We start from the raw sequence: 18,275 nt of genomic DNA on the forward strand, positions 1-18,275 counted from the left end.
AAAGGGGTTTGTGATTACTAAGCCCATACTGGCACAGAAATCCAAGAGTTGTTTCCCGTTCCTGTTGGCCTCCATATCCTCCCCAAATTTATCCATAACCTTTTCATACCCTTCTGTTTGATTTCCAATCCTGGCATTAAAATCACCCATGAGCGTAACACTGTCCTTGTCCTTTACTCTAACAATTACATCACTGAGTGCCTCATAAAAACTATCCATCTTATCTTGATCTGTCCCTTCACAATGCAAATATACTGACACAGTCCTAATTTTCTTGCTAGACACTGTCAAATCTATCCACATCAGTCATTCGTTTACGTACCTTATTGCAACTACGCTGGGTTCCATTTCTTTTCTGATGTAAAGCCCTACACCCCATTGTGATATTCTTGCTTTGACTCCTGACAGGTAGACCTTGTATTCTCCCACTTCCTCTTCTTTCTCACTCCTTACCCGAATGTCACTAACAGCTAAAACGTTCAGCTCCATCTTACTTGCAGCCTCTGCCAGCTCTACCTTCTTCCCAGAGTAGCCCCCATTGATATTAATAGCTCCCCATCTCATTACCACTTGTTTGCCAAGCCGTAAGTTAGGAGTCCCTGGCTTGTCAGTTAGAGGTGGGACTCCGTCACCTCCAAAGGACCGAGGCATTTTTCTCTGATTGGTGCCAGCATCATATTTAAAGTACCAGGGAAGCAGGTTTGCTAGCCTTTTTTGCCTCGACTCCCATTGGGTTTTACCCCTAACAGTTGAGGGACTAACCAGTGGATTTGGTAGTCTTTGCCGTATGAGCACAAAGGTGAACACGACTCAGAATATGTCCGAGATACCAAGCCTTATTCCAAAGTAACTGGTATCCCGACTGTCGGGACCACTTACTTGGCCACTCATAAGTTGCCCGTGGTTCATGAACTAGGACATGACTACAGGAACCCACACCATGAACCACAGATATACATTAACAAAAGTAAAAAAAGGGTTATGGAATGTGACTGAATTAAATCACCTGATGTTAAGGGAATTCAATAACTTTTTTTTTAATTATTTATTTTTAAAGTTAACAGATGTTTAAGTAGAGTGGATATAAAATGTAGAGTCCTAACAGCAAGAAAAATATTTCTGAAAAAGATGTGTAATTTCTACAGTATACTTAAGATAAGAATAGACCAGAAGCTTTTGACTGGTGGTGCTACAGGATTATGCTGACGGTTAGTTGGGTATATATATTAAAAACAAAGATTCCAAGACTTACCAAGCGGGAAAGCGCCGGCAGACAGGCACATGAACAAAACACACACACATATATATATATATATATATATATATATATATATATATATATATATATATTAAAAACAAAGGTTCCAAGACTTACCAAGCGGGAAAGCGCCGGCAGACAGGCACATGAACAAAACACACACACACACACACACACACACACACACACACACACAGATATATATATATATATATATATATATATATATATATATATATATGTGTGTGTGTGTGTGTGTGTGTGTGTGTGTGTGTGTGTGTGTGTGTGTGTGTGTGTGTGTGTGAGCTCTGTACAGATGAAAAAGCTTACGAAGGATAGGCTTGCATGAAAAGCTGCATAAAAGCACAGTAACATAACAGCAGATTCCCAGGTAAGTATGGCACCCAAGCCTTCATAGCTAAAACATTCTTTACGAGTATATAAACACATTTAATGCATTTTAGATCCACAAATTGTTCCTAATTAACATTTTCCAAGCAAATATGCCAACTCATAGACAGACATTTTACATATATCTGAATGCATTTCATGTCTCAGTAATGGACACTTGTTCATGTTCTACTATATAGCAGTTGATAGAATTCAGAAAAGTCACACAGAACCCTGGGTCAGGGAGACTTAGCAAATGGGATGAGAAAGAAAGACTGATTGTTGGGGACTGCACCAGATGAGATTTGAAAACTTGGGAGCTTAAAGATGGAAGGCAGAGTAATGTAAAGTGAGAGGGTACTGCTAAAACATTGTGCATGGATAACAAGAGTGAAAATCTCTAAGTGCATTGTATGTAACAGAGGTAGGAAGGGACAGAGAAAAATAAAAAGGTCAGATAATGAAAGATGTAGAAAACTAAAATGGATTGAAGAAAGGAGTAGTTAATGTGAAGAAATGCTGAGACACAAGAAATTAATCTTTACCTTTTGCATCAAATGTGGTGAATAAATATTAAAATAACCAAAATTTCTATTGTATGTTTGTTAAGAATGTGCTTAATCTGTGCAATTGCATCAGAGTCAAAATATCTGAATGCCTGAAAGTTTTTTACATCTGCTGTACACCATCCCACAGGGAATGGCACAATAGCACTGAAAAAGATAGCTCAGTGTTTAAAGCACTGGATTTGTATTTTGGAAAAACAGGAATCAAATTCCTCTTTGCCCAGCCAGGTTAATTTTTTCCAAACATTTCTCCAAAATGTTTAAAATGGGTACCAGTATCATTAACTTGAAATGGAAACAGGGAAGTTTGTTTCACTTTCCTTGTTCAGTCAAACCTTGTGTTTTATTCTTAATGACCTTTTCATTGAAAGGGCATTAAACCCTAATTCTTTTAATCCCACTGCACATACTGATGGAACACTCAATATAATTATGCACACATCTAGTGAGGTCTTAGGATGGTGTGAAAGGGTATATCTGCTGGTGACAGACTACATGACAGGTCACCCATGGCAGATTTAATGGATGCCTTTAATGGCTCCCACAGGCAGCTGCAATCTTACTGTCATCCAGCCAATGTTTACAGCAAGTTCTGCAGTCTATCTACTTGTATTAACAGTGACCCTTCACTACGTGGTTTTCTCTTGGTCTGTAATTTGGGCTTGTTGTTATCCACCAATGATATTTGTCTAGTGCACAGATTTGCCTACCTGCATAATGCATGACTGTATTTGAAAATGATTTAAGTAATCATTGTGATTTTAGTGAATGAAAGAATGACATATGGGAGAACTGAGTGTGTGGCTAGTATATAAGCATTTCTTAGCCAAGCCTGTAAACAGTGTTCTCGAGAACTGACACGCAGCCTATTCAACAAAGATTCATACTACTGTATTGACTATGACATATCCATCTCCAGGTGTCTTTTGTTTTGTGTATTTCCATAACATCAGGAATTATTACTTTGTGGGATGTAATTGCAAATAAGTTGTACTTAATAAAATCTGTGCTATTGAAGAATCAAACTTACAATGGTAATCTTCTTTGCATTTGTCATGATAAGATTCTGTTTAGCAGTACTTACCCAGTCTTAGCAAAATTTGTCCATAACTGTGTCATTTTTATTTGCATTTTCTCATCCTCTGAGCCTGGAGCCACTTCAAGATCATATATACCTGGATTGAATAAATATGCCAACTCATCTGCGTGGCCTGCACCTGTGGATCGAAATGCATGTGATTATATATTATACATCAGTAAAGAACAAATATAGTAACAAGTTGTGTACACAATTTTCAACTTCTAACAAGCCAAGTGAGATTTTCTCTTTTCCACATTGATTCTATTGATGCTGGTCTCACTATTAATGAATCATACGGTACCACGGGATTTACCCTGTTGGAAGATTTTGAAAATAGTGAGTATTTTGTGTATACAAAACATGTGCACTCTAAAATCAAGTCATACAGGTATTTTCAGATTTAAATGAAACAAAATCAAATTATTTTTTACAATAATGAATGAGTCTACATTTTTCTAATGTATAAAAGTAGTGTCACAGTATTGATCAATGTAACTTATTTGGAAATTATCCATTGTGTGTTACTGTCTTTGGTCATCAGTTGATGTTATGCAGGACAGTCTGTGTTAAGTGGTTCATCTGGTAACAGCTCTGCTCAGTTGAGTCATGATTCATATTTCTAAAGTAATGATGTATGTACATTGTCTATATTGTCTATTGGTACTGTAAAAGATATGAACTAATTTGGAGATCTGTGTCCATGAAGGGATTACAATAAAATAAGAAGTGCAACATGGATTATGTTTGTAATCTAGAAAATGGTTAAATAAATCACCAATAGTAAACAAATATTAATCAGCCACTTACAAAACAAAACCTGGGCTAGTCTATATTTAAAAGTTTTGATAAATGAATTTTAGCCCCTAGACACTGAGACTAACAATAAATATAAGCAGAGATCAATGTTTTATGTAACTACCAATCAATGGACTATTTTTATTTTGCAAGATAGCGCTAATTCAGTAAAATGTTTGTTATGTATTTTTTTCAGTTATTGTCAGTATCATCATTGTGAAAGTTAATTAGAAACTCTTACAACCGTATACCAGTATTCTAAATGAATATTGAGGAGTTACATTTCCCACAGTAGGGAACTTAGATGGCTACATTTTAGCAGTAGATTTCACTATTGTATGGCTAGATAGGAAAATTGTTTAGGAGTATGAACCTTGTTTACAGTTGCTAGTCAAGTTTGATTTGAGCAAACCAATTCAAATGTTAATGCATGCTATGTATTGTTCTTGTGTTGATATGCAATAATTCCAATACCACCCCTAAAAAGAGTAAGTTTGCTTTCATAATCTTGAAGGTCATGTGATGACAGAATACTATCATATGTTAACAGGAACTGCACATGTTACTCATGCAATATGGCTTTGATTGATACCATTATCTGCCATAAACTTCTTCTACTAGACAGTTTGTGTTGGGTTTACTGATATTAAGAAATGAAGTCAAATTTCTGTATGTGGTTCTTACATCAAAATGTGGATGTGAATATTTTCTTAACTGAATGTCTTTGCTAATGAAACATTGCTAGACAATGAAGCAGCCATGTTTGGGAAAGTAACCTATACTACCCAACACCTATGGCTTCCAAATGTTATTTATTATGATTTAAAACAGATTCCTCTTTGGAAAGATGGCACCTAGAACCACTTGTTCTGTAAATTATGCTTTCAGAAAAACATACCATTTGTAATAGTATTTCTGTCCAAAAGCGCCACAGGATAAGTTCAAGGCTTTTGTGTATGCAGAAAATGTGAAATAAAATTAAAAACTATGAGTCCAGCAACAACAGGGTAAAAAAAAGAAACAAAAAGAAACATACATGTTACAAGTGCAGCCACAGACATGGCAACTGCAAACAGTGCAATCACAGACATATTATCTTTGAAGTGTCCAACAAAAGATGACCACCTTGTTAATGCACATTAACCTAAATAAAAATTACAATTACTCATCAACCCAAAATCATAAGTCAACAAATGTCAGATTTTTGCTCCGTAACAAGTGATGCAGAACTATCTGCATCCCACACAGGCTGTGGTGTCAGTCATAATAAACACTGGGACAGCTTTACACCGCAGAGATGTCACTGGACAGCAATTTCTGACCAAACAGTGCCCTCCCTTTCCCTTCAAATACCCCACTAGCTACAACAGCAGTGAACAATAAACAAAAAGTCCTATTTTAATTTAGTTTAAGACATTTTAATTTTAAGTAACAATTTTCTGTATGTATAAATGCCTGAAAATGAGCAGAACATGCTCATAATGCATTGCAGTAAGTTAAATTAAACAAAAAACAAATAAAAGTGACTGGTAGCAGCAAGTAAAAATAAATAATTATTCCACACAGTTACACTTCCCAAATGTAACCAGTATGCCTCAAGTAAATGTGATCTCTGTTGCAATGTGGTACATTTTTGCTGATAGCATTGACATTGCCAAAAGGGCTCTCAACAATGAGTGCATCTGTATGTACAATAGTCAGTCAGTTCCATGGCATGACTGTGTTCACAATGTAAAGAGAAATGAAAACTGTACTTAACTTTTTATTAATAAATAGTCTTAAGATGGTAGCAGAACGTTGTTGTTAAGTAAAAAGGAAGAGTGTTATTCAGAAAAGTAATGACCAGTTGTGAACTAAACAGAAGACTGTTATTTGCAGTGTGCACTTTGTGAAATTGGATATGGCTGACATCAAGACACCAATGTTTGATGGAGAGCTGGAAATGGCAAATGGAAATGTATCTGAAAATGAAGAAATGCTACACAGTGACTCCAAGAACAAAAAGATACTTGGGAAGAAGAAAATCTGACGACAATGAACTACATATAAGGAGCAATTTTGAACAAGCGATTGGAATTCATGAGTGAAAGGGAAACCACATTTGAGATAATGAAAAGTTAAATGAGTTATACTCCGACGAACTGACAGCACAGTAACCTATACGCAGAAAAGAAATGGACAAACTGAAGTTAAAGGACTATAGTGAGATGGCAACAGACTTCACTTCAGCACTCTGATGGGGGATTGGGGGGGGGGGGGGCAATGAACAAATTAAAATTAGTAGGCATGGAAGTGATGGGAAAGGAGACGCTAATTTACATGTTGAAAACCTTGCCAGAATCTTTGAGCTATATTGGAAACTTGATCAACATTTTGAAAGAAGCTCAGATAGTCAAGTACATTAAAAGTGAAATTTAAATGATAGGTTTAAAAAACAAAGATGGAAGTAAAGGTACAAAATCAAAAGCATTTCATGCTGAAAAGAAAATTAGCACTTGCTACCAGGAGCAGTTATGTTATAGGTGACGCAAACCAGGACATTTCAAGAGGAACTGTCACAAGTGAGGAACAAGCAGAGATTCAGGGACACATTGTGGGCATCTTTGTGGAGGTGGTCATGGCAGTTGACAACATTGACCAAGAGCATACAGGAGTGAGAGGGTAACAAAAGAGGTCACATGGATGAAGTAAACAATATGGTTTGAGAAGTGGTGTCACCCAGGGCACCTAGTATATAAACAAAACAGAAACAGGATGAGCAGATTTGTAATGGAGACAAAATCTACAATGGCTTCTAATAATGTTGGTTGAGGTAACAGTGTACAAATTAACTGGAAAATCCAGGAAGGTATGTAACAATATTTGAGAAAAAAAGTTGCTACTCACTATATAGCAGAGCTACTGAGTCACAGATAGGCACAACAAAAAGACACTCATGATAAAAGCTTTTGGCCATTAAGGCCTTCATCAACAATAGACATACTTACACCCACACACACACTCAAGCAAATACAACTCACACACATGACTGCAGTCACAGGGAACTGAAACCAGTGTGGTTGCCTGAGACTGCAGTTGTGTGTGTGAGTTGCGTTTTGCATGAGTGTGTGTGTGTGTGTGTGTGTGTGTGTGTGTGTGTGTGTGTGTGTGTGTAATATTGCTACAAATTAACTGGTTATTAGATAGTCATTGCACAGATCATGTTGTTAATAATAACAATTATTTTTCTGACTGCCTATCTTTATTATATCCTGTGAAGGTAAAAGTTGTGGATGGTATAGCTTTGCAAGCTACAAAAATAGGGCATATAATTAATTATTTTTCCAGTTTATAATGACATGATTTCAAATGAAATGAAAAATGTATTTTACGTGAAAGACATGGACTGAAATTTGTTTAGCTAGTCTAAGGTAACCAAAAGAGCATAGAACTACAGGGTGTTACAAAGAGGTACAGCCAAACTTTGAGGAAACATTCCTCACACACAAATAAAAAAAAGATGTTATGTGGACATGTGTCCGGAAACGCTTAATTTCCATGTTAGAGCCCATTTTAGTTTCATAAGTATGTACTGTACTTCTTTGGTTCACCACCAGATGGCCCAACTGAAAGAAGGTAATGTTGACTTTGGTGCTTGTGTTGATGTGCGACTCATTGCTCTACAGTACTAGCATCAAGCACATCAGTACATAGCATCAACAGGTTAGTGTTCATCATCAATGTCGTTTTGCAGTCAGTGCAATGTTTACAAATGCGGAGTTGGCAGATGCCCATTTGATGTATGGATTAGCACGGGTCAATAGCTGTGGCGTGGTACATTTGTGTTGAGACAGATTTCCAGAACAAAGGTGTCTCAACAGGAAGATGTTCGAAGCAATTGATTGGTGTCTTAGGGAGCACGGAACCTTCCAGCCTATGACTTGCGACTGGAGAAGACCTAGAATGAAGAGGACACCTGCAATGGATGAAGTAATTCTTCGTGCAGTTGATGATAACCCTAATGTTAGTGTCAGAGAAGTTGCTGCTGTGCAAGGTAACATTGACCATGTCACTGTATGGAGAGTGCTATGGGAGAACCAGTTGTCTCCATAACATGTACAGCGTGTGCAGGCACTGTCAGCAGCTGATTGGCCTCCACGGGTACACTTCTGCGAATGGGTCATACAACAATGTGTCAATCCTCATTTCAGTGCAAAAGTTCTCTGTACGGATGAGGCTTCAGTCCAATGTGATCAATTTGTAAATTTTCACAATCAACATGTGTGGGCTGATGAGAATCCGTACGCAACTGTGCAATCACATCATCAACACAGATTTTCTGTGAACATTTGGGCAGGCATTGTTTGTGATGTCTTGATTGGGCCCCATGTTCTTCCATCTATGCTCAATGGAGCACGTTAACATGATTTCATATGGGATACTCTACCTGTGCTGCTAGAACATGTGCCTTTACAAGTACGACACAGCATGTGGTTCATGCACGATGGAGCTCCTGCACATTTCAGTCGAAGTGTTCGTATGCTTCTCAACAACAGATTCAATGAGCGATGCATTGGTAGAGGTGGACCAATTCCATGGCCTCCACGCTCTCCTGACCTCAACCCTCCTGACTTTCATTTATGGGGGCATTTGAAAGCTCTTGTCTACACAACCCCGGTACTTTGTGCTCGTATTGTGGATGGCTGTGATACAATACGCCATGCTCCAGGGCTGCATCAGTGCATCAGGGATTCCATGCGGCGGAGGGTGGATGCATGTATCCTTGCTAATGGAGGACATTTTGAACATTTCCTGTAACAAAGTGTTTGAAGTCACACTGGTACGTTCTGTTACTGTGTGTTTCCATTCCATGATTAATGTGATTTGAGGAGAAGTAATAAAATGAGCTCTAACATGGAAAGTAAGCATTTCCAGACACATGTCCACATAACATATTTTCTACCTTTGTGTGTGAGGAATGTTTCCTGAATGTTTGGACATATCTTTTAGTAACACCCTATATCTTGAAAGTTTTTAATAAAGACAATAACTTACTTGCAGTTTCTTTGTAAGAAGATAGGCTGTAGAAAATGACATGTAGAGTTTATAAGAAAGAGATCAATGTAAATAATGTGCGTAGTAGCGTTAGTTTGTCAGTAAAGGAGAAATGGTATTATATACTTGTAAATGTAAATCTTAACAATCTGAATATATAGTGTAAATATCAGTTAGCAGATGAGTTCCAGTAAATTGAGACTCAGAGTTTATGAAGTGTAAAGTTAGTACCAAAAACAAAATGCACAATTTGTTGTTTGAAAACAATAGAATTAAAATAAAATGAACATTAGAAATTATTTATACTGATTGGAATGGGTCTCTCTAAAGTCATGTTTTGCATGGGGAAAGATACTTTTTCACTTTCATTGATGATTATAGTGAAGCAGCTACAATGTACATTATCAAATCTAAAAGTCAAGTTTATGATTTATTTGTAGAGTATATTAATGAAGTTGAAAATCTGACTGCTAAACCTTCTGAGAAATTATGACATGATACTGGGAAGAAATATTTAAATTCAGATATTTGTCAGTTTATAAGAAAGAGAGGAATTATTTTAAATGTGTACCTGCCCTACATACATGAATTAAAGGATGGAACAGGTCAAATATGGACATGTCAAGATGGGTATTAGCTGAAACAGGAGCATATAGGAGATTCTGGGCCAAAGTAGTTTTTGCAGCTGAATACAGTACCTCAAAAAGAGAACTTTAGCTAATATTATGGAAAGAAAAACTTGTTATAATATACCATTTGGAAGGAAAACTATTGTGAAACATTTGGAGATGTATGAAAGTAGAATTTTTGTATGAGTTCCGGAATAAGTTAGAAAGCCAAAGTAGTGTCATAAAGCAGACTCGAGAATTTTAGTGGGCTGCAGTGAAGTCGGATACAGAGTATTTATTAACAAGGAAGTTATCATGGTGAGGCATGTAGATACTATGGAAGATGTCAGATGTATTGATCTAAAGGACTGGAGCAAATGGGAGAAAAGGTTATCAAAGGGGGTCCAAACAACCAGAAACAAGAACAAGAATGTGAGTTGAGAAGGTCATTTAGAGAACACAGAATGCCTGATAGATTTAATGATTGTGTCGTAAGTAACATTATTTATGTAAACATTCATAGTGCTAATAGTCCAGAAAATTTTGAGGAAGCAATGAATAGTAATGAGTTAAAAGTTTGGAAGCAAACAACGTGTAAGGAAATTGAATGCTTAAATATAAATGGGTCAGGGATTTTCTCTGCCTCATGATGGCTGGGTGTTGCGTGATGTCCTTAGGTTAGTTAGGTTTAAGTAGTTCTAAGTTCTAGGGGACTGATGACCATAGATGTTAAGTCCCATAGTGCTCAGAGCCATTTGAACCATTTTTTAAATATAAATAGAACTTGGGAACTAGTAATGAAACCAGGGTGTGTAAAATTTCTTGATGCAAAATGGGGTTTTACAAGAAAATCAGGTAACACTTGTAAAGCAAGATTAGTTGTAAGAGGCTTCTAACAAAAATAAATTACAGATGATATGTTTTCAGCAGTTGCTATGATACTGGCATTGAAATTTTGTTGTCATACTCTTGTCAAAAGGGTTTAATTGTACAACAAATTAATTTACAGACTATATTTTGTCATGGAAAAGTTTCTCAGAAATTTATGTAAAGCAACCCCCAAGGTATGAGTTGAAACAAGCAAAGTTATTTGAGGCATTATATTGTTTGTGAGAAAGTTCTAGAGCATGGTATGACCATTTGGATAAATTTTCAAAAAGTCTGTGTTTTCAAAGACGTAAATATGATTATTGCCTTTATGTACTGAAGATTGCAAATAATGTGATCGATATAATTACAACATTAGTGGTAAAAGCAAAGGAAAAATGCAATAAATCGAGAATATGGTATCCAGGCAATTTCAAAAGGAAGTGAAGAATTATCTTGGAATAATTATGACTAAAATTATGTGAAAAATGCAATGACTCTTAATCAGGAAAGCTATACTGAATCTCTAGCTAGGAACTATCAGAATGAACATCTAAGTTGTACAGTACATCAATGGAAGGTAATATGAAACTAGAACCAGCAAAAGATTCAAGTCATAATATTAAATTCAGGAACATGATGAGTGCTCTAGCTCAGGAACATGGTGAGACGTAAGTTACAGTGTAAACTATTTGAGTATATTTCACAATTATTACAATGATATTTATTTGCCTAATGCTTTGGGGACTAAAATATTTGTATCAAACTAAAGATTTGATGTTAACATATGGAAGGACTGGAAATATTGATGTCTTAGATTGTTTTGTAGGTGCAGATTGGGAAGGTGATTGTGTAGATTGTAAGTCTACAACAAGCTATGTAATTAGATTATTTGAAGAAACAAGGAACTGTTATGAAATTTTCTACTTTTTCTGTGTAGCATTGTCAGAAGCTTTCTCCAATATTGAGTTCATTATGGATATTTTGAATATTTTTGAGGAAGTCTGTTATAGTATACAAAGACAACTCAGGGGCAGTCAGTGTTGAAAATTTCAAGAAATGTTGAATATACTTCAGCTGCAATATAAATGTAAGGGCATGTGTTGGAATGTGGTATATTTATATCAATAGTATCAACACTTTGAGAGGGCTTTCAACAGTGAGTGTTTAAGTCTGTACAATAATCAATCAGTTCCAAGCTGTCAATTTGCTCACAGTGTAAAGAGCAGTGTGAACCAAATTTAACTTGTTATTAATGAGTATTCTTAACAATCTCACATTCTGAATTCTCACACATTCCTTCTGTAATTGTAAACAGAAGTGCAATAATTTGCAAAGTACACACACAGTGCTAAACTTTGTTCATTCAGACCACTTCCCCTCAAATAGGTGAATAGCACAATTCAGACAAAGGCAGTCTTCCAAAATTTGTAAGTGACAGTCACATTCAGAGGACTAATTCTAAACTGTCCATATTGCTATGGATTTGCAAATAAAACTGCACCATCTGAGTTAGATACTGGTGCTTCAGTCACATTAATTAATCAGAATACCTACAAACAATTGAGACACCATATGCTACAGAAAACACATATACTCGTCATGACCTACAATGGGAGAAATATCACTGTTCTTAGAATGTGCATGTTACAGATAAAATATAAAAGCACAACTACATTAATGACATTCATGGTAGTCCAGTCATGTTTTAATCCCAATATTTTTGGCATGGATACATTTGACTTGTATATTCAAGATAATGTGCATGCTACCACTATACAAGTTTCCCAGGCCAGTGTTCAACGGTTGTGTGCAAAACATGGACTTTGTTTGATGGCACACTGGAACATGCAAAGAATTTTCAAGCACACACTACAAACAAAGGAAATGCTCAACGAAAGTTCTACCATGCAATCCAGAACCTCACACTGTTTGTGATGAAGTCACTTTTGAATTCAAATGACTGGATCATATTGGTCTCCTGAAACCCACTTCTGCAAGCCAATGACCACCTCCTCCAGTTATGACTACAAAATTGAACATGAGGATCTGACTTTGTGCAGATATTAAAGTAACAATTGATGCTGAGGCATTTATTGAGTCTTTCCTGCTATCACACCACTGAAGAGCTTGTGGATCATCTAGCAAAAGGATGATTCTTTTCCAGAATTGATTTAGCAGATGCTCACTTCAACTTCTGATGGTCAATACACACATTGACTTTTATTAGTACCAGTACCTTCCCTTCAGGAGTGCATCTGCCCCTGCATTGTTTCAGTGATTTCGTGAACAAGTGACACTGAAAGTTCCATCCTACACACATTATTTTGATGATATTATAGCATCCAGACAAGCACTGGAACACCATCTCAAAAGTTTTGTGTGCTTTTTATTTCTTTTGGCAAATCATTGAACATTATTTTGTGTAGATATATCACATTATTTTGGTACAGGGGTTTTGAATGTATGTTTCTATGGAAATCATGCCTGTTTCTGGTTTGATAGTTATGTGCTTCACTGTTTAGAGAAGAGAATTCTTTATTTGACTTCAGGAAACATATTGATTCATAGATGAATACACTAGGGAAGGTCTAAATTTTCAACTCCTTAAAGATTCCTCTACATGGATCTCTGTAGGCAACACCCTTCAGAATATGAACAGCTCTCTTTTGAAGCTTAAAACAACTTTTTGTGAAACTTTATTCCCCCAAAATATAATACCATATCTTAGATTACTATGTATGTAAGAGTAGTAGGCACATAGTATTGTTTCAAAATTGAAGTTTTCTTTACGTTTTCTTAATATGTGACAGTATTTACAAAGATTTTTTTTCAATAGTTCAACATGTATTTCAAATATTAAGCTGTTGTTCAGCCATACACCTAAACATTTTGTAAATAAAGCTTGTTATGTTAGACTTTCCCCAATCTCTACTCTTATGTTATTTTTTACTTTCTTCCTTATATGCCTAGAATTCATCCAAATGGTTTTTTGTCATTTATAATTAAGTAATTGTCCTTGAACTATTCAGCTGCTTCATTAGTTGTTGAAGTTATTTTTTCTTGTAGATCAGCTTCACTAATCCCTTGATAAAAAGGCTTGTATCATCTGCAAAAAGTACTGATTCTGCTCTTGTTAGATGTTTAGGAAAATCATTAATAAAAGCTAAGAAGAGCAGAGGGCTTAGAACAGAACCCTGGGGTACACCAGAGTTGACTTTCTGATATGCTGAGTAATATTTTGTGCTATTATGTATTATTTCAACACTTTGATATTCACTGCACACATATGATTGAAACCAGCTGTATGCTTTTCCACAGTTAAAACCTATTCCAAGAAGTGGTATACAGCTATTTCTGTAGACCTGTTTTTCCTGAACCCATTTTGTGCATTGGTTAGAATTTTGCATTTGTTTAAGAAACGCAACAGTCTCTCATACATAATCCTCTCAATTACTTTAGCAGAGAAACAAGTAATATGATGAGACTTATTGAGGGATGTGAAAACCTGATTGTTATGAGGGATTAGAACGTGAATGTGGGTGAAGAACCAGACATGGGAATTGTGGGCAACTACAGACTTATAAGAAGTGTTAAAAAGGAACTCAACTAATTGAATTCTGCTCCTGCCACCAATTAGTTGTTGCAAATACTTTTTTACAATATCATAAGCAAATAAGATACACCTAAAAGGCCCCAGGAGACTTAAGAAGGCAATAGGTTGATTACATTTTAGTGAAACCACATTTTCAAACCAAGTAAGAGGCTTCAGAAGCTATCCAGCAGTAGACACAGACAGTGACTTCAACCTGTTCCTAATGGAAAGTTAATTCGGATTTAAATATCTGAACAAAAAGATAGTAAAACAGAAACGGGAAATAGAAAAACTTAACTGCAGGAATGGCAAGGCATTAGACACAAGAATCAGACAACCTAGCTAAAAATTTTCAACATGATGGAGTAAAAGAACTCTGAGAACAAATTAAACCTGGTATATATTAAGAAGCAGAAAAGATAGTTGAGAAAACTAAACCTAAAAACAAGAGGAAATGGATTATAGCAAATGTTATCCAGTTTCCCACAAACAGAAGACTAAGTTTCCCAAAAACAGAAGACTGTGCAAAAATGCAACTGATGGACAAGGAAAACCTGAATACAAAAAACTAAGGATTTTGTCAACAGAGTGTCCAAAAAACAGATATCATCTTCATATAGTTCTGTGTGGGTGCACACCGATTGCCTGACTGCTTACGGGACTCAGTAAGATTGTCTGCTACAAGTAATGAATGTAATGGGCAGGGGCACTATGAATGTAGTGTGTGGACATTAAGTTGGGAATGTGTGTCTCATGGGGAGCTAGCAAGGGATAAATCCCTGCAGTCGCACTATCCTCTGAGCCCTCTGTGGCTCAGTTGGATAGAGCATCTGCCATGTAAGCAGGAGATCGTGGGTTCGACTCCTGGTCGGGGCACACATTTTCAACTGTCCCCATTGATGTAAATCAATACCTGTTGCCAGCTTAGGGCTTGATTTCATTTTCATTTCATCCTAGAGAGCTGCACAGTCACTGATGGCATCTGTTCTGTCAGACACACTATCTTCATATAGTTAAGGCTAATCGGCCACTGACCTTCTTCTGTGCGGATGCACATGCATTGCCTGAATTCTTACGGGACTTGGTAAGATCGTCTGCTGCAAGTAATGAGTGAAAACGTCAGGGGCACTACGAACGTAGTTGTGTGGACATTAAGTTGGGAATGTGGGTATCATTGGGAGCATGCAAGGGATAAATCCCTGCAGTCGCTCTATCCTCTGTGCCCTTGCTGGCTCAGATGGATAGAGCGTCTGCCATGTAAGCAGGAGATCCCAGGTTCGAGTTCCCGTTGATGTATATCAACGCCTGTCGGCAGCTGAGGGTCTTGATTTAATTATCATTTCACCACTGAATGAGATGCATGCACCCTTGGCATAGCTTTAGTCAACATTCAGGTGTTGTGGCTGGGAGTCAGGTGGTCATCGATCATTTTCAGTTACCAACACTCTCAGTGTCTTGTCAAGTCCATGACATGATGTGTCACTGGCACCAACAGAGCCACAGAGTGAAAGTGGGTGTCTCTAATTCTGTTATTCATGAGAGTGTCTGTACAGAAAAAAGTCAGACTTTAGTTACTCATGATAAATTAACAATGTAATTGAATCTCAATCTCATGCAATACAAACATTAAATACCTCAGTTTAAAAGGTAATGAGTCCTTCTTTAGGTACTTACCTGGCATATGTGAAGCACCTGAAAACACTTTTCCCATATTAATACCACCACTATATGAAAATATGTAACGATATGTTGGTGACGATGAATTCACTGCATTGAATAGCGCAGCTTTATGTACACCTAAACCAAAGTACGCATCTGTTTGGAACTGAAAGAGATCAGAAACAGACTGAAGTAATATGAACAGTCAATATATTTCACTGATTATGAACAAGAAACATTGTATCACTAATTTAGTGTCCAATGATATTTAAGCTAATGGTTAATTCATAACATATACTTTAATAACGTTGTGACATGAATAGAAGAATTATATTAATACGTGCATTTTGTATTTGAGTTCATTTCCTTTTAGTTCACATTCTACAACAGCATGTCAGCTTGTTGCAGAGAGGAGATTGGCATAAATATGTAATTAAGTGGTTGGTAGGAAAAACCTCACTAATAAAAATAGAAAATAAAAGAAATGGAAGAACTCCTTAGAGGTGCCACCAAGTAGTGTTCAACATTATATACATGATTACACAACCTCAGTTCATACTGAATAAACCTCGAAAAAGGTGGTAATTTGGCAAAAAAAAACACAAGTCTGGACTGTTTCCAGCAAGAACACCACTAATCAGTGGTGATTCGGTCAGGATGCTCTGCTCAACTCCCAATAAACCACTGCCTTGCTACATTTTCTTTACAGCCATCCTTGTTCTTCTATACTCCTGTTCTCTAAGTTTTTATGCTAATGTGGACACAAATGGTTCAAAATGGCTGTGAAAGAGACTAAAAAAGATGCAAAAGGAGAATAATATTTGTGATGCCAAAGTGTGTGGTGAAGAGCACATTAATCACTTGCTTACTTGACCGGAGAGGACTGCAGGTTCATAGTATTATATATTTACTGTATTGTCATTAGTCACTGATATTCCATGCATTATCATACAACCATTTAAAAAAATATAAAACTAGTACATTTGATACAGCTCAGACATCAGTTTTACCTCTATTTGGCTTTGTATTTCTTTTAAATTTAAGAGAACGAATGCCAAAAAAGGTTCATTATTTATTTATACTATAAAGGTAATTTTTCAAAACAAAATGTGCATTTGATGTTTAAAAGCTTCCTATTTTTCTTTATTTGACAACCGTATTGGTTTTATTTCACAGTTAACCAGGACAATAACCAAAAAATCAGTATTGCCACCTTAATTACCATCATTATTATGGTTACTACATATTATTTCTTTTCTTGTCATACATCTATCATACTTAAGAAAAATGCAGTCCATAATCAGTTATCTTTAAAAGATAATCAGTTTCTTTCTGTCGGTTTTTCGCTAGCTATTTGAGACTGTGCTGTTTTGAGAATGTGGGGGAAGAAGCCCAATGCAAGACCATTGAAGAAATTAATAAAATGATGTCAAAAATTCCCAAGAAAGTTGTCTCAATGGTTTAACAGGCATGCATGGTGTCTCAAACTTATGACCACAAATGGATGATGAAGACAATATGAAAACTTGGGTTGCAACATTCACCTTCAAAAGTGCAGGTAACAGCAGAAGATATTCTTGTTTGCAAAAACTTCTCATCCTGTCTGGTAAGTCTCCCCTGACCTGGGGTTCTGGGTGACATTTCCAAACTGTATCCCTTTTACTAAACCTCTCCAGTCCTTTTCCTTCACCCCTCTTCCTTCCCCTTCAACCCTTCTGCCAGAAGAAGGAGCCACTGGCTCCAACAGCTTGTAAATATTAAATACTTTTGTGTGTGTGTTCTTCTGTCACCACTTGGTAAGTAGATTTTTTTATATATCCATTTACATTATATTATCAATAACTGAATATTTTTGTTGCTAAATAAGTACATTTAAGTAATACATAATCTGCATGTTGATGTAAAATTCTCTCTCTCTCTCTCTCTCTCTCTCTCTCTCTCTCTCTCTCTCTCTCTACCTCTCCTCCTCTCTCTCTGTCTCTCTCTAATCCTTATATACTACATAAGTGCATTTAAGTAATACATACATCTGCATATTGGTCTAACATTTCTTCTGAAATAGGTTTGTCACTGAAATAGAATTTTTTTATTCGATCTTTCAATGAATCATGGCTCACATGATTTATAGAGAAATTCCTCATGATTTCCACAGTTGCTTCGAAATGTTTTGTGAGGATTGAAGTATCCTGAATCACTTCTGTAACATACATGGAAAACTTAAGAATTACTTGTAGTTCACACACACACACACACACACACACACACACACACACACACACATAAAAAAAGGTTTGCATCAGCCCGGTTCCCAGAACTCCTGAAGACAGATGTTGACTGTGGACATTGTATCACAGACACAGTCCCTTTGACTGTTCAGACATGTCACTAAATCCACCCAAAGATGTAAACAACCATGCACAAG

The 18,275-nt window shown here is 36.4% G+C and overlaps 1 protein-coding gene across 1 annotated transcript in view; it reads right to left on the minus strand.

The window, feature by feature from the left end:
• The window catches only part of LOC126334669 (esterase FE4-like), a 212,270-nt gene that overhangs the window by 18,520 nt on the left and 175,475 nt on the right, over positions 1-18,275 (minus strand). The window contains exons 7-9 of the mRNA XM_049997135.1: positions 17,881-18,050; positions 15,869-16,019; positions 3,299-3,431 (exon numbers count right to left, since the gene is read on the minus strand). Of these exons, the coding sequence (XP_049853092.1) occupies positions 3,299-3,431; positions 15,869-16,019; positions 17,881-18,050 (454 nt within the window). The remainder of the gene's footprint in view (positions 1-3,298; positions 3,432-15,868; positions 16,020-17,880; positions 18,051-18,275) is intronic.

The sequence above is a fragment of the Schistocerca gregaria genome, chromosome 2, assembly GCF_023897955.1.
Source record: "Schistocerca gregaria isolate iqSchGreg1 chromosome 2, iqSchGreg1.2, whole genome shotgun sequence".
NCBI classification, from domain to species: domain Eukaryota; kingdom Metazoa; phylum Arthropoda; class Insecta; order Orthoptera; family Acrididae; genus Schistocerca; species Schistocerca gregaria.